At 37.3% G+C, this 25971-nt stretch overlaps 1 protein-coding gene across 1 annotated transcript in view; it reads right to left on the bottom strand.

Annotated features, from left to right (window-relative positions):
* The window catches only part of LOC124171851 (alpha,alpha-trehalose-phosphate synthase [UDP-forming]-like), a 42891-nt gene that overhangs the window by 6310 nt on the left and 10610 nt on the right, over positions 1–25971 (bottom strand). The window contains exons 3-4 of the mRNA XM_046551209.1: positions 6259–6415; positions 3872–3997 (exon numbers count right to left, since the gene is read on the bottom strand). Of these exons, the coding sequence (XP_046407165.1) occupies positions 3872–3997; positions 6259–6415 (283 nt within the window). The remainder of the gene's footprint in view (positions 1–3871; positions 3998–6258; positions 6416–25971) is intronic.

Here is a 25971-nt window from a genome sequence, read left to right as displayed (position 1 = left end):
TCAATAAACAATTTTCAAATGCAACAACAACAATGACACTACCGGCAGTTCGCCGGCTCTTTACCTTAAGGAAAATCGTATCAAGCAGGCGAATCGCCGTCTATTTACCCGAATGGGTTAAAGGACAGGTATCGTTAAATCTAAACTAGATGCTTGAACGTGGGGGAAGGGCTACATATTAGCAATGAAAACACTGCGTGACTTTTGCTTTCACAATTTATTTGTTTAAAAAAATACTGAGAAATGTTAAGCAACGTGTGTCACCACCACCACTTACAAAATACTCTGTAATGTTTTAAATAAATAAATGGTGGAAGTCACGAAGTGTTTTCATTACTAATACAGGTATCATGCTTGACTTCGGTATTACACTCCCTCAGCAAGTTTTCTTAGTATTGTAAGGTTAAATTAATTCAAAGAAGCGTGGTAGCTTGATGGAAAGAGTGTTTAGCTGCTAATCCAACTGTTCCGGGTTTAAAAATTATTGATGAATATATAAAAGCTAAATATCAACGCATATCAAATCTCTGACGCACTATCGCTGAGAGGCACTGCATACCTTCTTTTCTCAAAGCTACCAAAGCGACTCCGAGGATAGGGTTTTTATTCAAGTTAATGTGGAGGTAATAGCGCAGAGAATGTGATTGGAAAGATTCTTTTTTGTAGCAACTGATTTCAATCCCAGGTAAAGCCTTTGGAAATCCCCAAATGAAAATTCTCGAAGTGCGAGGTGGCTCTGGTAAAGGAGATGCTCCCTTTACTCCTGATGCGTGAAATTTACACGCCTGTAAATTAGTCCACAGTAACAAAAGCGTACTCATGATCAAAACTAGGGGAGGGGGGGAAATTGTCATTCAAGTTGTAACATTTTATCATGGAAATAGTAAATGAAACCAAAATTTTAAGAAAGTTATAACAGCGCTTCATTGCTTTTTAAAATAATTTGCTTGAAAAAATTTTTTTAGCTATGTGTCTTCCACTATTACCATTTTTCGTGGGTTTTAAGAAAATTTGTTCAAGTTTTCGTTTCAATCCAGTCCCGATTTTCCTTAAAGACTTTTGCAATTTTTTCTTCCAGGGGGGGGGGGAAGATGCTCCCTCCTGTCCTCCGCTAGGTACCTACGCCCTTGCACAGTGATCGACTATATGTACCAGCCTTCAGGTCGGATCACCGAGTGAGAGAAACTTTATAATAGATAATAATTGATGTGGACTGCATGGGATATCATCGGAGCCCGCTTGCGACTCGAAATCCTTAGATTACCGACCCCTTAGATTACTCAGCAATTCGATTCTATTAATTAAGCTACTTACCGAGGGCAGAGCGAAAGAAAAATTGATTAAACAAATGTTTTACAAATGCTAAGAATTTATTTTACCATTCATCTTGATGTGTATTTCTCGGAGATAATTTGCGATGATTCCATGTGCAATTAGCATTCGGATATACTGGTACATCATTATATTTGTGTAACTGGAAATCATTCAATTTGCCGAAATCGATGATGTTTGGGTCAAAGTAGCCTATGCTTTGAGGAGAGTGTGCGGTATATCTTCTATAATGAGTGGAAGAAAACCATCCTGGGGCCGTATTCTGTATTTCGTCGGTGCCGCACCGGTCGGTTTCCCTTTCAAGCCCACCGACTGGACATCAAACCGTACCGACAACGGATTCCGCACCGACGACGACACTTTCAGCGATTCTGTAAGGTCGTCGGTTTCAAACCAGTCGGTACGGTTCCCCTTCCTTCCCAAACAGGGAAAATCCGAATATATCCGAAGTTTCACGTGTCTCCACCAATGAAATAAGGGTAAAAACAAGTGAAGACTCATTGGCACAGTTTGTTGTCGTCATTCTCAATCTTTTTATTTGCGGAAATTACGACTTATTGCTAGATTAAGATAAACGATATTGGATAAGTTGTTAACAATGCTTATATAATGTGTGGTAGTAATGCTGTACCTACAGAATCGAAGGAAACAATATTACAACATCACAATAAAGTTTGTATGTGATGGAGATTGTTGTTGCTGGAATGAATTATTGAAACTATCCTTGAGATCGTAGTTTATTTTTTTAAATATTGGTTCCGTATAATGCTATTTATTCATGATTTGGTAATATAGTTGTCATTAAGTAAGTTCCGTATAAATGTTATCAACGGAAGGTTATGCCCATGGTTATGCCATTGGCACCGTAGCAGACGAAAATAGCATACCATGGAACGTGAACGTAGGATTCAAATGCAAATGTAATATTAGAGGAACAAGTTAGGAAATTGTTATAAAAATATGGAGCTGGGTGCAATTAAAAGAAGTGTAATGACGAGGAAGTAAATAAATTGTGATTGGGTGAAATACATATGTATAAGTTGCGCATTCCAAGTGAGAGAAAATGATAATATTGCGGTAAACCTCATACTTATTAACAAATATCTTCTTTTATCGTCAAGGGAATCAATGGCTGACGATGAAATGAAATATAGTTGCCCGTTACAAATGAAAGAAACTGATACCGTTGTGGCAAACTTCATACTTAAATAAAAAGATCTTGTTTCTATGCCGAGAGAAACGCCAAATTGATGATGGAGTGAAATAACAGTCGCCTATTCAGAGTGATATAAAGTGATAACATTGCGGCAAAACTCATATTTAATCAAAAATATCTTTTTTATGTCAAAGGAGCAAATAAATGATGATAGAGAGAAATAAAGCCTATTACAAGCGAGTGAAAGTGCGGTAACATAAATGAGAGAAAGTCATTATATGTTAGCAAACCCCATTTTTATTAACCATTATCTTATATTTCTGTCAAGGTAATTAATATAGATGATGACACAGTGAATTATAGAGGCGTATTCGAAGGGGCAGAAAAAGATAACATTGGAGAAAACCTCATTATTTACTCGGTGATGAGGTAAAAACAAAATAAAACGTACAATGCGCACCGGGGAATTCATGAAACCCACTAGTCGGTGGCCGTACCGACACCTCTTTGCTGTCGGTACGGCTACCGACGATCTCTCGTCCTCTCGTCGGTGCCGCACCGACCGGGTTCGTACAGAATCGCACGACTTCTTACCGGGAGTCGGTGTGACGTCGCACCCGACGAATCGGTGCCGCACCGATCGGTTTGGAGTTACAGAATACGGCCCCTGGTTCCGTTTAGGCGTTCGAAAGTGCATTTAATCTGGCGTTCAAGTGTGGTGTCAACATGCCAAGCGGGCGTCCAATTTTATACCAATGTCGCCTCCACCTCTAATTCTGCATGCATGGATCATTCCATTGCAAGTAAAAGAACGATAATACCTTCAGGTCTCAGATTTTTATAAAAATGGGTGTATGAATCGAAAATTACATTGAAATGAAACCCCGGAACATTTTCAAATTAATTAGATTAATCTAATTTAAAGGTCGAACATAATTAAGGAGATTACGAAAATTTTAAATTTTAAGTTTTGCAAACCTGTTTGCTTTGATTTGCATTCTTTCTCATATATCTGCTCCTAATTGATATAAATTATATAATTATGGCTCCTTTAAGGCTTTTTCAAATGCTATAATTTAATATTAATCGGCTATGTGTACATAATTATAGTTCCTTGATCATATTACCCTTTTTTGTAATTTTAGATTTTGAAAGTTTTAAAATAAAGTTTCAAAACTTTTTGTTGAAACATTTTCTTTTTTTGACTAAAACTCGTATAAAACTGACTATTTCAATCGTATATGAATTAAAGATTACCTATGATAGAAGATATCTGGTTTCTATTGTAATTCAATTAATGCAATTTGAACTGAGGACATTTCATTTCAGGGTGAAAAAAATTAATTTATGTTTTCATATTATTTATTATTTGATTTATCTTACCTGCCACTTGTCAGCACGGAATGTGGCTCTGTCTGGCATTGAGTGGAAAAGAGGCCAAAATGTTCCATTGCAGCAGCCATTGTAATATGCATCGAATTTCTCCTTCTCTATGTTCACAGCAAGCACCTGAAGCAAAAAATCAATTTTATCATCAGGTAGGGACATTGATGCAGGGACCATCGTAACTAAAATATGATTTGGTATGCCGGCATCAAAATTCAACTTCCCAACTCTGACGTTTCTGAAAAGATGTACAATTAGGATTTATGATCGAATGAAATTCGGAACTACCCCTGTCAATTATAACCCGGCGTTCTTTCTTGGAAAATCAAACCTAAAGATTTGTCATTTAGAACACGTGTACATTTTCAGGCTAGTTACATTTATCATAGTAGCTTTATTTCATTTTGTAACATAAAATGACCACTAGCTCATATCAATCTTTTATACAGCTGGGAATTCACAGTGTACAAATTTTTAAATGACGTTTCTTCATGTTACTCAGAAGCAACACTGAGATCAAAAGGGATCAAAGTTGCCATGAGTATTAAGCTGATTGAAATCAGATTCATGTAACGATCAGTTTACTAAAAATTCGGTGTAACTTCTATTGAAATTCACGATTTACTTCTACTGTAATAGGAGATACACTGAGCATTAAACCATTGAATTCTAGCTTGCTATAGCTTATTAAAATTTATGTTACTGCTCAGTTGGAAGTTATTTTAAATTGAAGATTGTTGGAAGATGGGATACAATTTAAGCTGTAGCAACATTCAGTGATCTTAGCTTCAACATTAATAAATATCAACTTTCTCAAACTCCTTATTTACAAAATAATTGTGTCATACACTATATAATGATGGGTAACAATATGTAGTTTTCGACGTGTTTAACATTAATAGGTTATTGTTTCCCTTGTATGCAATCACCTTATTGACGTAATAGCTACGTTTTCTTAGGGTTAAAGAGAGAGTGGGTGTTACGAGTGTTACGAGAAAATGCGCGAAAAGTATAACTTGCACACCGTAGTGCGTATGCATATCCATTTTCCATTTATTAGAATTTCGCGTATCAACGTTTCGAAGTCCAAGCACGCGACCTCAAAACGTCAGTGGCTTGCATACAGCACTTGGTGAGAAGTCCGATAAATCTTCCTGTAATCAATGCGACGAGAAACCTAAAATGTAAAACATAAAATAACAATAGATAAACACTTAGGTGAGTCCATCCTTTTGTTCACGGAATGTTATAGTTGGAAGGTTACTTTTCAGGTCTTGTCACACCATGACGTAAATTGCAAAGCGAAAGTGGAAAACTGACCGCTGGTGAGAGCATAGTAATGAATTCTGTCCTTTGTAAGTGTGATCAATGTAGCATTGGTAGCAAATATATGATTCATTTTTTTTTTGAAAATACGTATCGTAGATGATATAGCTCTTCTGTCATGAGAACCCAAAGTTTCATATGTTTCCAAAGTGATAAGAAATGGGTAATCTCGCATTCTATTTTATTCACGGGAGCGAGGTGGTTGTCATCGAAAGAATACCGTATTTCTCATCAAATGAATGACTTGAAAATTCAAGGCATGTTTGTGAAAAATAATCAGCATAAAATTTATATTTACACGAAAAACGAAAAATGAAAAACGAAACGAAAAATTATTCTAAGCTCTGGGACGTACATAGTAAAAATGAACGCGTACTTGGCGACATATGCTACGCTACTGGTAACTAATTGCAAGCTGCTGCATGAGCCATGCTAAAATTGAGTCGACTTGCTTCGTAGCAGCCTTCATTTCATGTATAAGGCTTATCTTTGTAAAACACATGTTATTTCTCATCGCAAAATACCTTATTTCATTATTCACGATTTGATTTAACAAAACACGGAAGAAAACCAAAGCGCTTACACTGTCGCTAAGGGCACTGAAGAAATCTACAGCTAATTTAAAATCCGTCAAACCTTACGATAATTTTTCTGTTAATAAACACATATTTAGCGATCAAGCTTTTCTAGAAACGTTGCCAGTGACCTTAAATCAGTGCAATATCTCGCTAAGTGCTCCATAATAATAAAAATAATAATAATTCGTCTTTAATGGGCGATATTGGTATTGGAAAGTCCCATCTTCTATCCAACGCTTCGTCATACATTAAATATTTGCTGAGGAGTGCATTGTTAAGTTACTCTTGAAATTGAATGAAGTAAAATTCGAACGAAAGAGACATACTTAGTGGTATTCTTTTAATATGCATCAAAAATGCAAAGTGAATAAAGTTACATTTACCAAGTATGAACAGATGTGAACAAACGTAGGACCAAGCCCTACGATTAATCACTAATTTTTCTGTTGAATGGCGTTAAGGCCAAGAAAATGAACTTACCTGGCTGGATGAGAGTCCGGCTGTGGGTGCCTTGTCACCTGGATCAGACTCAGGGATCGGCTCCCAAGGGCTCATGTCATGTACGCCAGACCATCCTACCCATAATCCTTTGCAGTCTATGACGACTGGAGCAACAGCCGTCACCAAGCCTCCGGCACTGAGAAAAAGAGAACATGCTTTACAATGCAAGAAAAAATCATCAGCGAAAGTGGACCATATCATTTCCTGACTCATAGAAAATTCGCCACTCCGCTCGTACACTTGCAACAATAAGCTGCGCTCACTAATCTGCAAAATCTATTTGTTCATTACTCTAAACCAGCCCTTTGGGGGTACGCCGAAAATAATCGGTAATGGCGGACGCCAGGAACTATGTATCTGTTAACCAAGAAATATGCATAACTACATATAATATGGGGTATTTAAAACAAAGTTTCTATTTACACAATAATTTATAACTGAGACTGTCACCTACCCATAGTGAAATTATGTAATAAAATATGCACGTTACATTTTTGGGGAACGATATTAGTTATAAACATATAGAGGGTTACGGGAGGAAAAGAAGGTTGGGAACTGCTGCTCTAAACGAATAAAAAATTATAATGATTTCACTCCCTCCTGTTATATAAGTAATGGTGCTTATTTGTTCTAAGTGGACTTTATACGAACGCCATAAATTATTTTCATATAACTCAAGCTCGGGCTTAAAGCATGGATATATCCCTTCACGGCCGACCTCTTAATCAGCTGGATAAGTATCATTTCTTTATCTATATGTTAAAGAAATTCATTCATGACAACTGTTAGGAATCTCAAGCAATGAATGCCTTGCAAGAACATCAGCAATGATCTACCTTTAAAATTTTTCCTGAGAATTTAGTTCATTCGACGGATATATGAACCATACTCTACGTCCTATCATTGGTTTGCCCTCTAGCTGATGACTTCATGGCAATACCTTCGTTTGAATACAAAAATATCAAGCATGATTTCAATTATTGGGTGGTTTGGAAAGCTATTTATGAAAAAAAACATTGGAATAACGAAATAGAACATTCACTCCATATTCCTAAGCAGATTTTTTTTGTAATTTGAATCATGAGACATTTTCTAAATGAGGTATTGTTTTAAAAAGTAAATTTACTATATTTATTCTAATATTGCAGCTATTTTACAGGAAAGATAGCCCAAACACACTGTGAAGTTAGGTACAGCCAACAATTCCTAAATTTAACTATTTCAAATAAAAGATAGTTGCACTTTTCCACAATAATTTTAATGTGCACGTACGGGTTGTACTCATTAACGTTAATGCGGAAAAGTCAAGCTACCTTTTTTTTTTTTTTTTTTAAATATTTCGAAATTCAATTGAATCACGCCTGAAACAGTTTAATTTATTTAGCTGTATGAAATTGATACATGAAATAGAATTTATATAACTATTATATTTATAAACTATATGAAATAGTTATGGCAAAAATTTTAGTGGGAAGCAAAAATTAAAAAGAATATGTTTATTGTGCTACTACGTGACTGGTCACCGTAAGTAATGCGGGTCTGGGGGAGAGGAAGCCTGTGAAAAGTTTGAAGGAGACAATCGCCCCTTCTTGGTCGTGCGTCAAGTAACGCCTTGGAATTTCTTGCTGATTATGTCAGCATTAGCGCATGGAATTATTTCTTGAGATTGAACACTTGGGACTTATCATCGTCGCGATTTTTCTATTCGTGGAAACCTTGGACCCACGTTCATCCTCGGATCACTGAAATCCTTCGAATTCTTTGAAGTTGATCTCGATTTTATTTCATCTCTTTCTTTTGTCTCGTGTTTGTAGATGGTCTGAGCGGCAAATACAGAGGGATTGTGAAGACGCACTATTCAATCCCCTTAAGTTTCTTTTATCACTCCATGTTTCACATCGTCCATAGGGTGCTTTCACTGCAATCCAAGGTGGCCACAAAGAGAAATAAAATTCTCAGTTTTTCCCGTTTCTCCCGGGTAATTTTAACTTTTCCTGCCTATTTCGCAGTGGCATGTTAGCATGCGGCAGTAGTCAAAATGACTCCTATTTATTTTCGCCCAATAGATTTAACTCATAATTCTTTTCAAGATTACGGGTTTGAATGATTTATACATAAGCGTCTGTTTTTTTTGGAATTTTCATGAAAAAAGAGTCAAAGAAAAGTTTATTCTCATTTAGCCTTTGTAGTATATAAAAAATAAAATGGTGATATGATTGGTATAACCTTGGTAATGATCTAGATTTCATTAAAATCTATTTCAGTTCCTGAAAATACTAAATGAGATAGTTAAAGTAACGACCTGAGAATTATTTCAAAACAAATAGATAAAAAATTTTAATATTAGTTATCATTATTAAAATTTAAACCTAACTTCTGACGCTATTCACAACAGTACGTATGGTTTCAGGGTTTTCAGCAGAATATATGTTTAATGGACTGAATAAGTATAGGGACTACAGGATTACGATATCACGATTTTTTTGGTGACTCGTGGGAATTCCCAAGTTTCAGCTGGATTTTTTCCATGTTTGCATAATACCTCAGTTCTTCTTTGATATCCCAGAGTTGGTTACCAACCTAGTTTAAGTGCTACACAACTTAACTCAAGCTAAGTTGCTTTTACATAAATTTCTGGATGGCCGATGAAAAATCAATTCAAAATTGTTTCATCCGGGCTGCTAATATGAAAGCTCTACTTGACAGGAGTCCATCCAATGCTACGTAAGTCAATGTTACCTAATATTACCACCAAAAAGCGCTTTTTCTAACATGGATACGTGGGTTTAATATCCAAATACTGATGATGCACGCCTCTCTAGTTCCCATCCGGGTAAGGATAGGTACTCATGGGAGCTAACATATCGAAGACAGAATCCCTGAAGAGGAAGACAATATCTTCGAGAGGTCGGTTCCCAATGATGCATTCACCCGAATCAAAGTCCGAGAGGATTTAATTAATATATTATTATTTTTTATCATTTATTATTATTATTTATTGACCCACTTTTCTAGGCTACAGGAAATCGAGCAGTTTCCTCATGGCAAATTTAATGTTTTGGGAGACAGGAATGTAATATGAAATGATGGAATAATAGCACTCGCTGAAATAAATTATCAAAGACTAATGTGGCTTCATCACATTGAGTTATAACTTCTAAATCAGCTGATATTCTCCGCAATTTTGAGCATAAAATTTGAGGGAGAGTTGAATTGTATTATATTTCAACAAGTCATCAACTCATATTCCAAGGAAAATTTGTGTGCCTTCATCATTCTCTGCTTTTGGCCATCTTGTAATTCATGAGAACGTGGTCATTATATTCTGATAGATGACTATGGAGAGTTGAAAAATGAGAGCATAGTGATAACGGCTTTGGAATACCAACTAGTTGCTATGCTGGAACACAATCACATGTAATTTCTGGAGGAGGGGAGGAACGGATTTTTTTTTGTTTGATAAAAGATTAGGCTATGAGATTTATTTGTTAACAGTTTTAGTACACTAGTTCTCTATTTTTCAAATATTATGGTTAAGAGAGGTGCGATATTTTATTTGAAAATATCAAGCAGTGCTTCACTTGGTTTACTGCTCAATATTTTAATCAAGGTTTAATTTACCCTTAATAGCAAACAAAAAAGTCTAAAAACTGGGTGGAGACTACCTGTTGGGATCGTTCAGCTTTACAACTACAGAAGATAAAACAATTGCCAAAGTCTAAGTAGAGGAGTATTACAGTTTAAACCGAAGTTAGGAGTAAATTGAGGTGAATTTTAAATTTAGCTGGTTATTACAGCATGGACTCAGTTGAATCGATTGATTTTCCACTTATCGCAAGTATCTGGAGGTTTTGGTAATCTTGCTAGTGAATATCAGGCTCTATCATATTTTGAAAGTAAGAAGACAATCATGCATGCTAGGAAAGTGGACCAGTAAGTTTTTCCACTCTTTTTATCGGTCACCGTCCCATTCAACTGCCTTAGTTTCACTCTCACAATCACTTTTATCACGTATTCTTTTTAAAGGAGGTGTGGAATTTTTTGAAGTTCGTGGTTTTCAAAATTAATTAGAATAGTACTCATGTACTAGAAAGGTAGACGTAATTTTGCAGGCCTTGAAAAATTAATTTAAAGGGTTACCTGAATAAGCAGGAAATGCATAGAACCCGTAGATTGAATTCTTTTAGTCAATCAGAAGATAAAATATTTTATTTTTTGGAAGTGATAATTACAAATAGTATAAAAACGGCACTTACGCACTTGTTACTTGCAGAATTATTAAAAAACTTCATTTGTGTTGTTGTCTCCTCAATAGCCTCTGTGAAAAGTCAATATGCCATGAGCGAAAACTTATGGATTCGATATACGAATTTTTCGAAAACTTGAAGGATTTTGTCAAAATATTTAAGGATTTGTGTGATACTTTTTCGCTTGTTTTATTTTGTTATCTCCCTGTATAAACTTGAAGAAATAATGAAAATTAACGGCTCATTTGAAAGATGTTCCGTGTAATTTTAACATGTTATCTTGTGAAGCATTATTTGCTGCATATTTCAATTTTATACGAAGTACTTACCGTCGAAGATACACATAATAAGTAGATCTGATTATCAAGATTTCCAAGAAAAGAGAATAAATTTACTTATCTGTAAGCATTGAAAAATATTTTAATACCACATTTACTAAATTCTTCACTAGAATAAAGTCGCATAATGTCTCAAATATGATAAATATTTAAAATATATTACCTCCGTGGCTTCCTTTGTAGCAAAATTAATAATACCCACTCCTCTCCTTATTTTCCTTTTATGCAACACGTTCCTATGGGTTAGTAGTAAAAACTTTGAACACAATTTGCGCTAATATTGTGAATAAATCTCTCAAATTGCTTAATTATACGTTTAATGAATTGTAAAGTTTTTTAGCCTTTGAGGATTTCTTGCTTTCTCTCAATGCTTCAATCCGAAAGAGCATACGAGGATGGAGATCTCTTTGAAGTGTGCATTTAACACATTCAGTGTAGGAGACCCAGCACCTTTGCTCACCTTGCACTTCGAGAATTTTTGTGCGGATTTGTTATGGTGGAGGAAGGATGGAAAAGGTATTTCAATCCATGGCCCTTCGGTCAACAGCCAAACGCTCTAACTCTTTGGCAACCACATTACCCCGTAAGAGAATCGATATATCCTGAATGTGTGAAATTTACATCCTAAGGCTTTGCCTGGGGTGACACATTAACCTCGCCTATCCTCATCAACCTTCAGGTTGTAGCGGTGAACGCAAAAAAATCCACGAGAGCGGAAAAATACTCATCAAAAGCTGTGAAGAAAATCGAATTCAAGATCAAGAAACTAACTAGATTGTGACCATCTAACATTGGGCTTAAAAAACCTAGTAAATGAGCTGATTAATGTATTGTAATAAGACGTAAAAATCGGCTTATTCGCGGTGAATTGATGAATTGAGACACCTAGCGATTCCCTGCTTTTTTAAGTTCATCCATTCGGCGAATCGCCATCAATTTCCACGAGATAAATATTGAGGTCTGTTTTGTAATTGAAACACTCAACAAATATGAAATACGCAAAGTAAGCTTCATGTAGAACACATATGAGTAGAAATTCCCGGAAATGTATTTTACCTGGAAAGATGCGCTTTTTTGGCCTTTAGTTTGAAAAATATAATGTCCAGGCAGGCTATAGGTAATTTGAAATTGTTAGGAATGATGTGAAAATATTCTGATGAAACTACACTTTATATATCTTCCGGTTACTACCCCGTCGGTTTCTATGCGACGACAAAAGTTTCTAGCAACTATTCAGAATGTGCTCCCAATTTTGATCCTTATTTTCACGTCTCATGTATCTTGCACCATCTCCGTCGTAATTTTCCCCATTCCTTGCCTACGTTTGGTTCACTACCTGGTAACTGTTTTCTTTTTTATTATAAGTAATTTTAATTGGATCTATGCTGTTTTTGACTGCATTAAATAAATAAAGTAATGAATAAAAAATAAAAAAACGACCCAGCAACACTCACAAAGTAATCGACACGGTAATAACCAGAAGATGGAAAAAATAGAATCTCATTACCACGGAAACCTTCAAAGTCACTGACGAAACTTTTTGTTGAAATAGAATATTATTTATTAAAGTATTCTACCGATTAACATAGGTTTCCATTGAGTACTTAAGAAAAATTCTGGCAGCCTCCCCTTCCTTCATGTATTTCCCACATCTATTAAAGTTTAGGCAAAATAATGCCCCAAACGAGACTCGGTACTGAACGCGAGTACATCGCTTCAAAGACGAAAAAGGACTGACTGGGGCTGACTCTGTGTAGAATAGTACATGGTACATGCGAAAACAAAAGAGTACATAAAAAAAGCTACTCTTATTAGTTCACTACCACTCCGTGGTGTCGCTAGTGTGCAGTGCACTTAAACTTCAACATCATCAATTCAGAGTAAGGCCTACTCCCTTTCATTCCATCCAGAAATGCTGGTCTCTTAGAAATAAAATAAGGGTTTAAAAATCTCTTGTGATCAAGAGAATAGTAATTGATCGTGCGAAACATTTATCGTATCGTTACGCAGCAGAGGGTATCTTCACGGGGCTCATTACGGAAGCGATCGGCCTTTACCTGGTTTATATCGCTGCTGTTTGCGCCCTTCATGCTCTAGCGCGCACTTCGACTGCAATTGCGTTCATTGTGCTCTTGGCAGCAATCAAGAGATAACGGTCTCATTGCGCTCTACATGGAATATATCTCGAGAGAATCAGATGATCCCTTCGCTTCGTGTGTGGCTTCCGTGCACACCAAGGACACCTAGGCAAGCCGATTGCCTACGAACGTCACCGGCCACCGCAAGATAAACATACAGGTGCGTAGGTTAGGAGGACGCAGTGTCTAGCAATTTGCGTGCCAAGATAGGCTTAGATAATACCCATCGAATAGCGAAGAACTTATGCATGGTGATATTTCGTCGTGATGTTCATTTACAGGTTGTCCCGAGAGCATGTGCCCTATCAGTGTGTCCTTCCAGATGTTTTAGGTTTGCGTGATTTAACTCATTTTATTTGTGTTTTTGACCCAATATTTTCCAAATATTTTACCATTTTTCTTTAAGTTTTATTTTTAATAAAAATATTGAATTAAAACATCAGTAATGAAAAGTCGGTCATTTTTCAGCCCCATACATATTTATAATAGTATTGTATAATAGTATATTAAATAGTATATAATATAATAGTATTTTTATATTATGTTGAGTTTTATTTCATTATTTTATTATATTACGTGTTATATTGAAATAAAAAAGTATGTGTTGCAACATCTAAAGATAGGATTAGATAATACCCATCGAATACCGAGTAGCTTATGCATAGAGATGTTTCGTTGTGATATTCATTTACCGATTGTCCCGATTGTAAATGCACAATCAAGAGAAATTTCAGATGTTTTAGGTTTGCATGTTGATTGGGCACTTGGTTTAACACAAACTCTCTGTTTGCTGACTCAATATTTTCCACTTATTTTGCTCTAAAAATCATAGTTCAAATAAAAAAATAATCAATTGAAACATATGAAATGAATATTTGGTCATTTTTCAGCCTCATATATATTTTTTTCAATTATATCATTTATCTTAGAGTTGTATGACTCTATTAAATTATATTAAGTTATATTTATTAAAATGAAGTAATGTGTAGCAATAGCTGGTAGTTAGAGGTCATTTTCACAAGCAAATTTATTATTTTTTAATATCAACCTTTTTGTTGCAGCAGTTTTAGTTTTCTGATAATTTATGTATTTAGACTGATTGGACAATTTTTCGTGCATATTCTAATCATAGGACAGTGTATTAAATCATATTGCTAAATGTACCTGGGTATTCTGAACTAAGGAATCAAAAGTTCGAAAATATGCTTTTTATAATTGTAGATTATGAGCGTGTAATATGCATTGGCATGTTATTTAAAGTGCAAGAATTATTATGTAAATTTAATAAATAGTGACAAAATGAAATTCATGAGCTGTAAATATTGATTGACAAGTGAATAAATTTATTGGCAAGTGGATTTCGACGAGAAACAAATCGAGCTATTTCGTTGGGTCCAGTGTCTTTTCACTCTGGCGTTCTGCACTGCGCGCCAAATCAAGCTGAGCTCTCCCATTCAGCTCGGCTCTCTGCGTATTTGTTGGTAAACACGATTGTATGAATCATTAGTTTTCCTACTCGTGCCCTTCCCGTTCACTCACGCCACTCACGCAAACAATTGAATGCTTTACACGACTGCGAGGTCGCGTCCGGATCGTCATTTTGCTTGCCTAGTCGAACCGATTGCAAACGCGGGTACATTCTTGCTTTGGTGGATCATAGAATTAGCTTGCAACAGAAGACTTTACATGTATTGTCATGAGAAAAAATACCTCTGGACCGGGAAAAACTTCAGCTTTCAAGGGCTCTACGTAGACCACGCCGCCATTCAGGTTCCGTATATCCCGTGATATTTGCGTCGAGGCTAATTGTGATAGATGCTAGGACTTCGCAGTCCATCCCGGGATGGTTACGCGAGGTAGAAAGGATTTCCATGAAGCCACAACATGTTGTGAGCCTGATAGAGCAGAGGCTCATCCGCATACATGCGTTTTCGTAATTCACCGCTTTTCACGACGCAGTTTTTTCTGCGTCTTCGCACATACGCCAGGTTGCGTAATGACGTGCCCCGTTTAAAACGGACTTAATCCTGCCGCGTGAATGGCGCTGAAATTTATATGAATTGACGTGAGAAAAGTACCTACTTAGGAAGTTTGGGAGGCTGGTCGATGCATCTTAATGTCTTCGCTTGTATTGTCCCGGCACTAATCATTCAGATGCTTTTCGAGGCAAAGTATTTTAGACATTCTATATTGCCCTATAAAGGTATGTCATTGATGGGAGTTTCTTGCCCTCATCAGGGAATCATGAACGCATCCATGAACAAGAGCGCTGGCCTTGGTTGTACAGAAAATTTACGGACGAGTACGGAGTACTTAATTTTTGAATAGTGCCGATATTTATAAGAAACACGAATAAAATATCCACATATGCAATTAATATGCCTTTCTCGCCGTCATCAGGGGGCCTTGAACGAATCTATACACTAGAGCGTTGGCCTTGTCTGCACAGAAAACGAAGTTAAAGTACGTAACTTTTGAATAGTGCTTATATTTATTAAAAAAACGGACAAAATCTGGTAAATTAAGGCTGAAAAGATGATTTTAATTCATTCGTCTAGTATCTATTCCTTTACATGAGCCCCTAATGTTTAGGAGATAAAGTTATCACTCAAAATAAAAAATTCACCACCCTGGTGGAGCAAAGTTACCTACGGAAACAAGCGATCAGCGGTCATCGTAAAGTCAGAATGGTAGGGGAGTATGTCACATGAGTTCTGGTTCTTCTATACTGTTCGTATGCGTAGAAACCAAAAATTGTAGTATTGTGTGAGTTAAAGAGCTTTGAGTTAAAACCTAGCTAATGCCGCGAGTGAGGTAATTGCGACCTCTGCGCCGGCGACCAACGTGGAAATTGTTAAACCCGATATCATATGATTAGTATGATGGGTCTTATCCAACGATAGTGCTTGTTTTTACGAATTTTATTTCGATCAAAAATTACATATTCACATAACTAATCCTTCGCGAGTAAATATAAGGCCATGAGTTTTAGAAATGCACTGAAAAGTTAAAAATATAAGTTTTTCATCTCTTGGAGAAAAAAGCGTGGGTGCATTTTATGTCTTGATGTTAATATTGCGCGCCAATCCTTACTCACCAATCAAGCTGTTGTACAATAATTTCTATTAAGCCTAATCAGCACCCTCGCTTTATTATCCGAGTGATGGAAAGCTTAAATGTTTACTTTTAGTGAATTTTACACTGTTTTTTGGAAAAGGTGTGTATGTAAATCTTTTCAAATTTATTTTTATTTTATATTAAGCTGCGAAGCTATTTTTTCGTTAATTCTAATTTATATTGAATGTAAATTTTTCTATGAGCCGGCCCAACCAATACTGAGCATGATGGAAAAGTCTTCCATTGATTCGTCGGTAGAAATTGAGAGACTGACAATGTTGGCGTCCCGAGAAAAATTCATCGCCGTTGTTCACCAGAAACGATCAAATCCCTCTTAATAATTATAAAAAATGGAGATTTCAATGTTGGCCCCTTGCTTAGGTTACTGCAAAGCCGACTTGAGCAGCTTGGTATGTATTTAATCCGAGGTTACAACACACATTTCTCGTGATTCGTGCATTGCTCTCATTATTTGTCCGATATAAGCATCCGGGAGAAACTCAAAGTCTCGAACCCAAACACAATCCTTCTCCGATGGGTCCTCACCACGAGTTTATCACACGAGTGGAAACCGCCCGTGGTCTAGATTTTTTTTGGAGGAGTCCTGCGTAGGAGGGAATGATACTGGATGGACGTTGGCCCCGACCCAATGTACAGATTGCCGACCCATACAGCGTGAGTCCGGGTTTTCAATGCTCACGGGTCAGGCGTGGAACAACGTCACGCTCATGCTGTTGGCACTACATTAAGTCCACAGAAGATTCCGTAATATGAATAGTACTCGTTTTCACTGATATTCTGTATTCGGGAGTACCTCCATCGCGTATATAGTACTTCCTCCTTAGTTATTGTTTGAAATAAATAAGTTATATAATAAATAAACACTCTGCCGTTATATTTACTTTTTGTGTTCTTTCAAAGTTAAGGCGTAGTTTTGTTATGATAATATTAGGTATGCTTCTTTCGGCCGCTTTTACACACAGCGTAATCTGGTGGCGTTGAGGAAAGATTCTTACTGGACTTTTTGCCATGGAAAATTTACTAGGCGCATGGCTTTTGTACTGCTTTGTTGCAACTGCATTCTTAGGCAAAGTATTTTCCAAATTTGAAAAATGGAATCGAAAATAGTCCCAGCGGTACGGGTTTCAAGACGAAGGTGAAGAAATAGTACAGTACCGTGAATATTCTAACCGAACCTGTTGAGTGGAAAGTCGCTCCATCGACTTCAGCTCCTTCATGTTGGCGTAATAAATGTTTTTTGAGTAAAATCTGTATTGTGACGATTCCAATCTGAGAAATGAAATAGCTTTTGTGACTTCGAGAAACATTACTTTTGTGGTAACGGCGGAGGAGTCGAGTTTAACATCTCTACGGCCCCTGAGGAATAAGTGGAAATTATACAGCCCTCACAACAATCCGTAACTATGAGTGATGCAAATTTTGTGACTTTGAGATCTAATTTTTGTGGCTTGGGGCGAATGAGTCTGATTTTCCATCGCTGCGGCTGCAGAGGGGAATAAGTCAGGAATCTTCTCAGGAATTCGTAATGGCGTACATTTTGTGACTTCGAGAGACCAATTTAAGTGGTGATATCCCTCTTACTATCTGTAGCTATAACCTCATAGATACGCTACCTGATCACTCTTTTTATATCTGAAAACCTATCCCTGGAGCTATAATTGTAAGGGACGGAAAAAAATTACCGTTTGATTCAGGCATAAGGGTGAACACTGCTTCTCGGCGGATTGATTCGCTGGACTCAGCCGCCAAGGGCGCTTACTTATAACTTTTCATAAATAAAATTAGAAAAAACATAGCATATTTCCAATAGACCCCGCACAGACAAATATTTCTCCCAATCTCTGCTCACCACCCACTTTCCTGATGTTCACGTTCTACTGAACATATTGAAGGACTAGTACCCCATGCTTTCTAAGCACAAATCTACCACTCAGATTTTCCCCTCCACTCCTCGGATCACACTTAAGAGACCACCTAATTTAAATACCATATTTAAAGCCACCCGCCCTCTTCAAAAATCGCAGTCAGTCACCATTACCACACCCTCACCTTGCAATCGTCCCAGGTGTAAAACCTGCAAGATATTCTCTCCACCCCCTGCCTCTTTTCTCCCCAAACTTAAATGCCTACCGATTTTCCCCTCCAGTACTTGTACATCCACTAATATCATTTACCTCCTCCATTGCAATTTCTGCCCCACTTTCTATGTCGGCCAATGCAAACCCCCTCAACCTCAGAATTAATAATCACCGCGCCTCCTGCTGCCCATCATCCCCCACGCATCTCTACCAGTACCTACACATTGTTTGTTACAGGACTCCGTCTTCAATCAATGCTTCAAAGTTTCAGTCACTGCCTCCCTCTCTCCCAATTACTCCGCCCTCAATCTCCACACCCTCGAATTGGCGTGCATTTGGCACTTGCAAGCCAATAGCTTTCCGGGGTTGAACGTCGCATCTCTTCCTAAACCCTCCTCCATACACCTCTCCCCTCTTTTTCCTTGTCCAACACACTCCTTTCCTCCCCATTCTTACTCAGGTTGATGAATAAGTCAATACTTCGAAAGCTCCCGATTTTATTTTCCCGTATGAGTGTTCCTTTTTTTGTTTCTATGTTTAGTGACATTGCCTTGAACTATTTATAGGACGTGCTACGTGCATCTCGTTTTTCCAAAACATTGTGTATATAATTCTTAAAAATTCTTTAAGTTAACGCAACCAAATGACGAGAATCTTCGTCATTCGTTTGCAACGCTCGGGAAAAAATTACGATTATTCTCGCAACGTGTTAAAACAGTATGTTCTTTCTAGAAGGGGTCAGAATAATTTAATATAATATATTCTCATTGAACCCACTACAAGATGGAGGAACACCTCTATTAAAATATTCATCAGATGCATCATTCTCGTGAAAAATATTTGTTTGTATTTCATCCAAAACCAGCCAGTTGAGCGGATTGAACGACACTCATCGCGATAATTATTCGCTGGTGTCTTCTCGAGAGCTCTTCTCATGATAACGTGATCATAATCTTCTCAACATGCTTTGCATAGACTCAATGGGTCTCTAGCATTGAGAGAGGAGCTATCAGTGAACTATTGTTTTTGTAATTCGACGGAAGATCTCTTGCGTAAAGTGTATGGCTCTGATTCTGCAATGAGAATATTACCGCAGTTAGTAATTAGTTATAGAGCGACATAAGCGCTCTACTTTCGATAAAATCGGCACAAGATAACAGATACTATCTCCTAGATAAAAAATATGAAAACACTCCATATACAGTACTCATTGTTTATGATCTGATATAAACATTACTTATCCTGTAAATTAGAAGGCACGAATATGTAATTGAAAACTGACATATCTTGTAAAACGCATGGTTTTGACGGAATTAGCAATTCAAACCGTGAGAAAATTTCACTATTTCTCTGCCCCCACGAAGTTCCACAGTTATTTTTAGGTTACTGGTCTGCATTTTTTGCTACCAATACTTGTTCTAAAATATACCAAAAATCCGAATAAAATGGATGCGCTAATGTAACGTTTCCTTCACAAAATGCAAGCATGACTGATGAACGAGTTTCTGATGTTTCGGAGCAACCAAAAATGGCAGGTGAACTATATAAATTTTGCATTCAAATAGAACATTTTGCATTCTATTTTTAGAGCAATTTAAATATTTAAAATTTTTAATACACACTCAATTTAAGCATGAATCAAAGTGCACCATAAAACTCCTAAATGTTGATGCTATGAAGGCTATTGCAGCTTTTTCTCATCACGCTTGCTCCTTTGATACTAATTACCTTTAACGGATAGCACGAACGAATTCAGTTGCAGGATGATTGACCTGACACCTAACCCGTTAACGGAACTTTTTAGCAGCTTTATAGGCCTAATGACACGCCATCTAAGCATCCAAGATTATCATTGAGAGCCTAATTTATTACGAAATGGAAATAACAAGCTGGAAATTAAAAGTACTTTTGTTGCTCTTGAAAATATGCACACCAATTGAAAATGACCGTGGGTAATGCATTTATCTCGATTTGAAATACCTAACTGTCTCAAGATGAATCAGATTATTAATTAAGAGGAAATATTGGACTAACCTTGAATTTATGATGCCCTGCGGGGCAGTGTTTGCGTTGCTAATTCTCAGTTAGAGCTGTGATAGACGGCTATCACAGGGTCTCTAAATAGTCTGTCACGGAGTCAACACCGGAAGGCATACCTTTTCTCTTGCCACGAATTGATCATTACGTGTACTCCTCTGAAGAGAACGTATTCAGATTATCTCAAAGCATCTTAATTTTTCATGCATTGAAATGAATTGTACTTGTAACTGACCCATTGTGGATCATAACGAACATTATTTATTCATTAGGGTACGCTGCTTGTCGCTAACCTTAAAAATCTCAGGCTGGCTCCATGGTTAAAGCAGCCCACAAGGGAGTATAGAAAAGTATATAAGGCGCAAGTTGCTCTATTGAGAAAAAATGGGACATGAAAGATATACAGGCAAAATATTTTTTTCGTGCAATATTGTAGAAATTTTTGACCTCATCTTTACATGCCACCCGCTCAGCCTATTACTACGCCCATCTCCTCCCAATTGGAGATGTATAGTGTATATTGCACCATTGATAATAATTGTATGAGGAATTTTGTCGCTCCTTTAAAAACATCTACTCGTACTCATAAGCTCATGGACTAAGGGAAATACGCCACCGTCATTTTGAGAGGTGATTCCTCCTCGGGGGCGTATATATAGGAGGGGCCGAGAGGGTCCCCCTCCCGGAAATTTAGTATTTTTTACACCTTTTTAGCTATCTATCACCCGCCGAGTAGAGCTATCGCAGTTCTTCCTATACATCTAGTTGTAATAATATCGTATTTTCTTATTTTTTAATTTCACATTAATTTTTAATATAATATACGATAGCATGTCCCTACTTAAAATTTCGTTATCTAAATTTTATATTTATCTTGTCCCTCACCTTGAAAATATTTTTTACAGGTTACTAGGTTCCTTCATTGTGACTGGTTCTCTCAACACGAAATATAATCATCAAGTTTAATGCATTAAAAAGTTAACTAGGTTATAGCGAAGGTTTTTTGATGGTTGATGTAATTTCCAGGGTGAATAATGAGTGCATTTGGGAGTAACTTTAAGGGCTACCTGAACACCCCGTTCGTAGAGGTACCATAACGGGGGAGTTAGTTTTCTGAGTATAATGCTTTTGGAGCTTTGATGGACCCATTCTGGAGACTCATTTAAGCTCATAGTTATCACTGAAATGTTGTAGCTATGATGCTAAGTATTAAAGGGAGAAGTGGCACGGATAGTTATGGATGAGTAGCCGTGAATCAAAGTTTTGGGGAAATATTCCAGTTTTAAGCAAAATCCGGGGTTGGGGACAGGGTACCTGAGGTCAGTGGCGCAGCGAGGGGGGTTTTGGGGTATAAAACCCCCCCCCAAGAACTGAGAGAAACTTTTAAGTTTAATCCATTTTACTTAATTTGATTAATTTACTTTTAGAAGAGTGTAAGGATTAATAAAATATCCCTCAAAAAGCCATAAAACTCACCATTTTGAACCATTTATCTTAAAAAATTTCTGGGGGAGGGCCCCCGCACCTCCCGCTTATCCTGGCGGGTATACCACTCACCTCAGATCTAGTTGCGCCTAAACCCCCCCTAGCCTTAATTCCTAGCTGCACCCCTGGCCTAGGGAGCCATTGATCAAGGTAGGATTGGAAAAAGTCTAGTAATTATGGGCCTATCACATTTACTTCCATTAATTGCAAAATATTGGAACATACTATTTTAATTTGATAATGGGCCATTTAGATAGCTAAAATCTTTTAGCAAAAGATTTAGAATTTATAAAAGGAAGGTATGGAAACCAAGCTTAATCTCATAGCATGTTTATTTTTTCCATTGTTATTAGCTTTCATGGATTTACTAGAGGAATTAGTAACTGTTTGGAAGTTTTGCCTTTGCGTGAATGTGCTCGTATATTTTTTTATTGTGCGTAATATTTGATATAATGATGATAATATATGGAATGTGCACTAGGGGGTAGTTTTGCATGCTGGTGTTTGGTCACCCCCTGCCAAATACCCTAAATGTGCAGAAAATTTTCTCGGGTTTTCCACCGGTTGATGTCGTTCATGTCTCGATGTTTGCCATGTCTCCCGACGTTTCGATCAGCAACTTGCTGATCATCCTCAGGGGATGTTCCGAATGAATTGGAAGATCCCCTGAAGATGATGAGCAAGTTGCTGCTCGAAACGTCGGGAGACATGGCAAACATAGGTGGAAAACCCGAGAAACGTTTCTGCACCTGATACGCCGGGAAAACCTAAGAAAATGCTTTTGGAGCTTTGATGGACCCATTCTGGAGACTCATTTAGGCTCATAGTTATCTTTGAAATGTTGTAGCTATGATGCTAAGTGTTAAAGGGAGGAGTGGCACGGATATTTATGGGTGATTAGTTGTGAATCAAAGTTTGAATCATAGACATGGACGACATCAACCGGTGGAATACCCGAGAAAATTTTCTGCACCTGATACGCCGGGAAAACATACCGGCCGAGAAAACCGGCTCGCATGGTATTACGTAGATGTATCCTAGTGAGTAGAGCCCTTGGCTGCTGGTCGAGGGGCCTCGGGCTCAAATCCCGGGTGAAACCCCAAACTTCAAAGTGCGAGGTGGTCCAGGGTAAGGAACTAGCCCATCTACCCTGAGTGTGTGAAATTAAAACGCTTGTGGCTTAGTTAGAGGTTAGCTCTATCCTCACCTATCCAAACCAACCTTCGGGCTGAATCACTGAATGACTCAGGTCTTCCATTACAATGTGTATACCGGACAACCACGAACAATAATGACATCGATGGTGTTCCTTCCACCGAAACAGGGACTAAACTAGCCGACTTTAAGTATCGGATAGCGATACCTCCACTGCAAAAACGCTCAAAAATCGCCCACCGAATCAAATCCGCTCATCTAGTAGCGAAACAATACGAGTCCGCTCAGCTGGCAGTGCCCGGAGCATAAACGCTCATCTCCTATTCTCCAAGAGATCTCATCAATTGGCCGCGCCGAAGGCGCGTTTATTATGCTGTACCGGTGAGTACAAACTCACCACAACCAGCCAGTTCACAAAAATAATTAAACAAATTGGCGCATGTTTAAAGTTGTCAGTGTAAATGTTTGTTCTGAGAAAAGGAAAGATTAAAAACAATGCTATTTTTTGGACTATGGAATTATTCTCTTTTTTGTTCGTTTTAGATTTTCTTTTGCAACAGAGACGGCAAAAGAATATTGTAAAGGCTTGGAGGTGAGCTTTTATGCTCCGGACACTGCCAGCTGAGCGGACTCGTATTGTTGCTCTTCTAGATGAGCGGATTTGATTCGGTGAGCGATTGTTGAGCTTTTTTGCAGTGGAGGTATCGATAGATTTCACATCGAACTGTCACAAATATGTGGTTGAATCTCGCAATAATTTAATCCACTATTTAGTTTATTTTCGAAACCGGTCGAAATAAGCCCACTGACGGAATGAGGTGGGTGCGAAACGGAAATTTAATATGGACCCCTACTCAGTGACGTCATGACAAAATTAGCATTGCAGGAACGTGCTTTCTTTAACTATTTTGGAAGTGAAGTACTACTCTGTGTTTTATTTAATTGCAAGTTATTATTTATATTGTATTTATTTTTTGTTTTGGTTAAGAATGAATATATTACAAATTTTGAGGCAACAAAATTGATAAAAGTGATATTACGGAGGCTTCCGCGGTGATTAAATTGATGATTAAAAGATAGCTAATGAAAAAAAAAGATAAGTAAAATTTATTTACAAAAGTTTTAGAGTTTAGAAAAGGGAGGTATGGTGAAACCCAGCTATATCTCATAGCATGTTTATTTTTTTCCATTGTTATGCTACATGTTTATTGTTTTTTTTCATTTGGACCTGAAGACGGGAGCTGAACTCGCCCGAAACTGTCGTCCGCCAAAAATGAGTCGACGCGGAATAAATCCGGAAACTAATCATTGATAAAAGTGATATTTGACTATTATGTCCGTTGTCCTCCAGTGCCGAAGTGGCGTTCCGGCGCGTTCTGGCACCATGATACCACTAGTTTCAACCCTTTAAATGTGTATAATTCACACTCCCTTGGTGTACTTGGAGGTGAGTTCTACCCTCACCTATCCAAACCAACCCTCAGGTTGAACCACTAATGAGTGAAGACAAAATCCGTCTCATCATATGCTAAAAGAGCCCAGTGACTAGCTGCTTTCTAAAGATACGTCTGAGAAGCACGCACTTTCTCTCCTCCATTGTGACGTCCGCTGTTTCAGGAGTAATTAGAACAGTGATGGATCGCCAATTTATTCTTACCACATCGAGTGACGTGACGTACATACATTACATTTTATCAGTATGCTGATTTTTTATGTCCTATTTTTGGTCGTATAAATTTAATCTCTGCGGAATACTTATTTTCTTCATGTGACTTCGCTATCGTTTTGATCCTCTGTTGTCGCTCTTTGCTATTAATAAAGAAATTATCACGTACTTGTCAGACACTTTTGAATTTTATAGGTTCGTCTTATCGCTTTCTCAGAGCGCATTTCAGCAAACCATAAATGGGAGACTTTGAAACTACTTGGACCTCCTCCATCATCCAAAACCAATATCAATTTTAAATAAGATAGTTTTTTTGCTCTTTGTATATTTTATCTGGCTGTTAACTTCATGGCTTCTTCGCGTTTGATAGCATCCTTCCCCAACTTTTGTCGTGCGGGGAAAATCTAAGCATTAGTAGTAGGTGGCATTCGTGTTGATTTCTTGGTGCGTAATATAATGCACTGTCCCGTTTGGTTACAGAGGTTTACATCATCGTATTGCAACACTAGAAAAAGCGCTCCTTATCGCGTAATAAAAAATATGTTGAATGGAAATATGCATGGGTGCAAAAATTTCCTCAATCTAGAAATGAATAGAAAGTCCGTACTTAAGGGGAGACTCCTCAAACTAAATCATTAAGACACATCATGTATCAAACTAAATCATTAATTTTTCATAGTTTGCAGGCGTTAAAATTACATAGCAAAGCGCTAAAAATATGAGAAAAATCGAATAGGAAGAGTGGAAACCTTTATAAATAGTAAGTAGCTGGGTGATAAATAGAAAGTTTTGGGGAGAAAAGGGTGGACATCTGTACCCATTATGATCCAAGCTTCTAAGCAACATCAAAAATGTATAAATTTTCTGCTCTAGTTCAGAAATATCTTAACTACGCATTATTTTGTGTTGTAAAACTTAATTACGAAATATTTAGCTCCCATACTAATCACGATTGAATGCAAAATTTGCAAGCTTTCAAGACGAAAAAAACTTTGAATTTGATTTCTCCCCGAAGTACCCCTGGGTTAAAAAGGGTTAAGAGCAGTTTTATTCGACTTTACTCGGCTGAAATACGCTGTAGAGGTAGGGGATAAACATCCTTGATATGCTACACTCTACACTCTGAGTGTAACATTGATGCATAAAAGCATAATCCTTTTTACATACTTTTTCTTAAATTGCTTCCTCTGTTTCATAAATGGAATCTTGTAACTGATTTTAACCAACTTCCCATCGTGGGATTGCCTTGAAATTTTGCACAATATCTTGGTTATGATGGAAATGCAATATTTAACAATCAAAAATTTAAAATTTTGTTCCATTGTGCCCAAATTATTTAAATGAGTTTCCATAAGGAAAAACGTTTTAAATATTCCCATTGGATGGCGTTATTTATATTTTTTGGCAGAA

Source organism: Ischnura elegans, chromosome X (assembly GCF_921293095.1).
Source record: "Ischnura elegans chromosome X, ioIscEleg1.1, whole genome shotgun sequence".
In the NCBI taxonomy this organism is placed as follows: domain Eukaryota; kingdom Metazoa; phylum Arthropoda; class Insecta; order Odonata; family Coenagrionidae; genus Ischnura; species Ischnura elegans.
The sequence above is the reverse complement of the archived record's forward strand: the minus strand, read 5'-3'. Positions and strand labels throughout refer to the sequence as shown.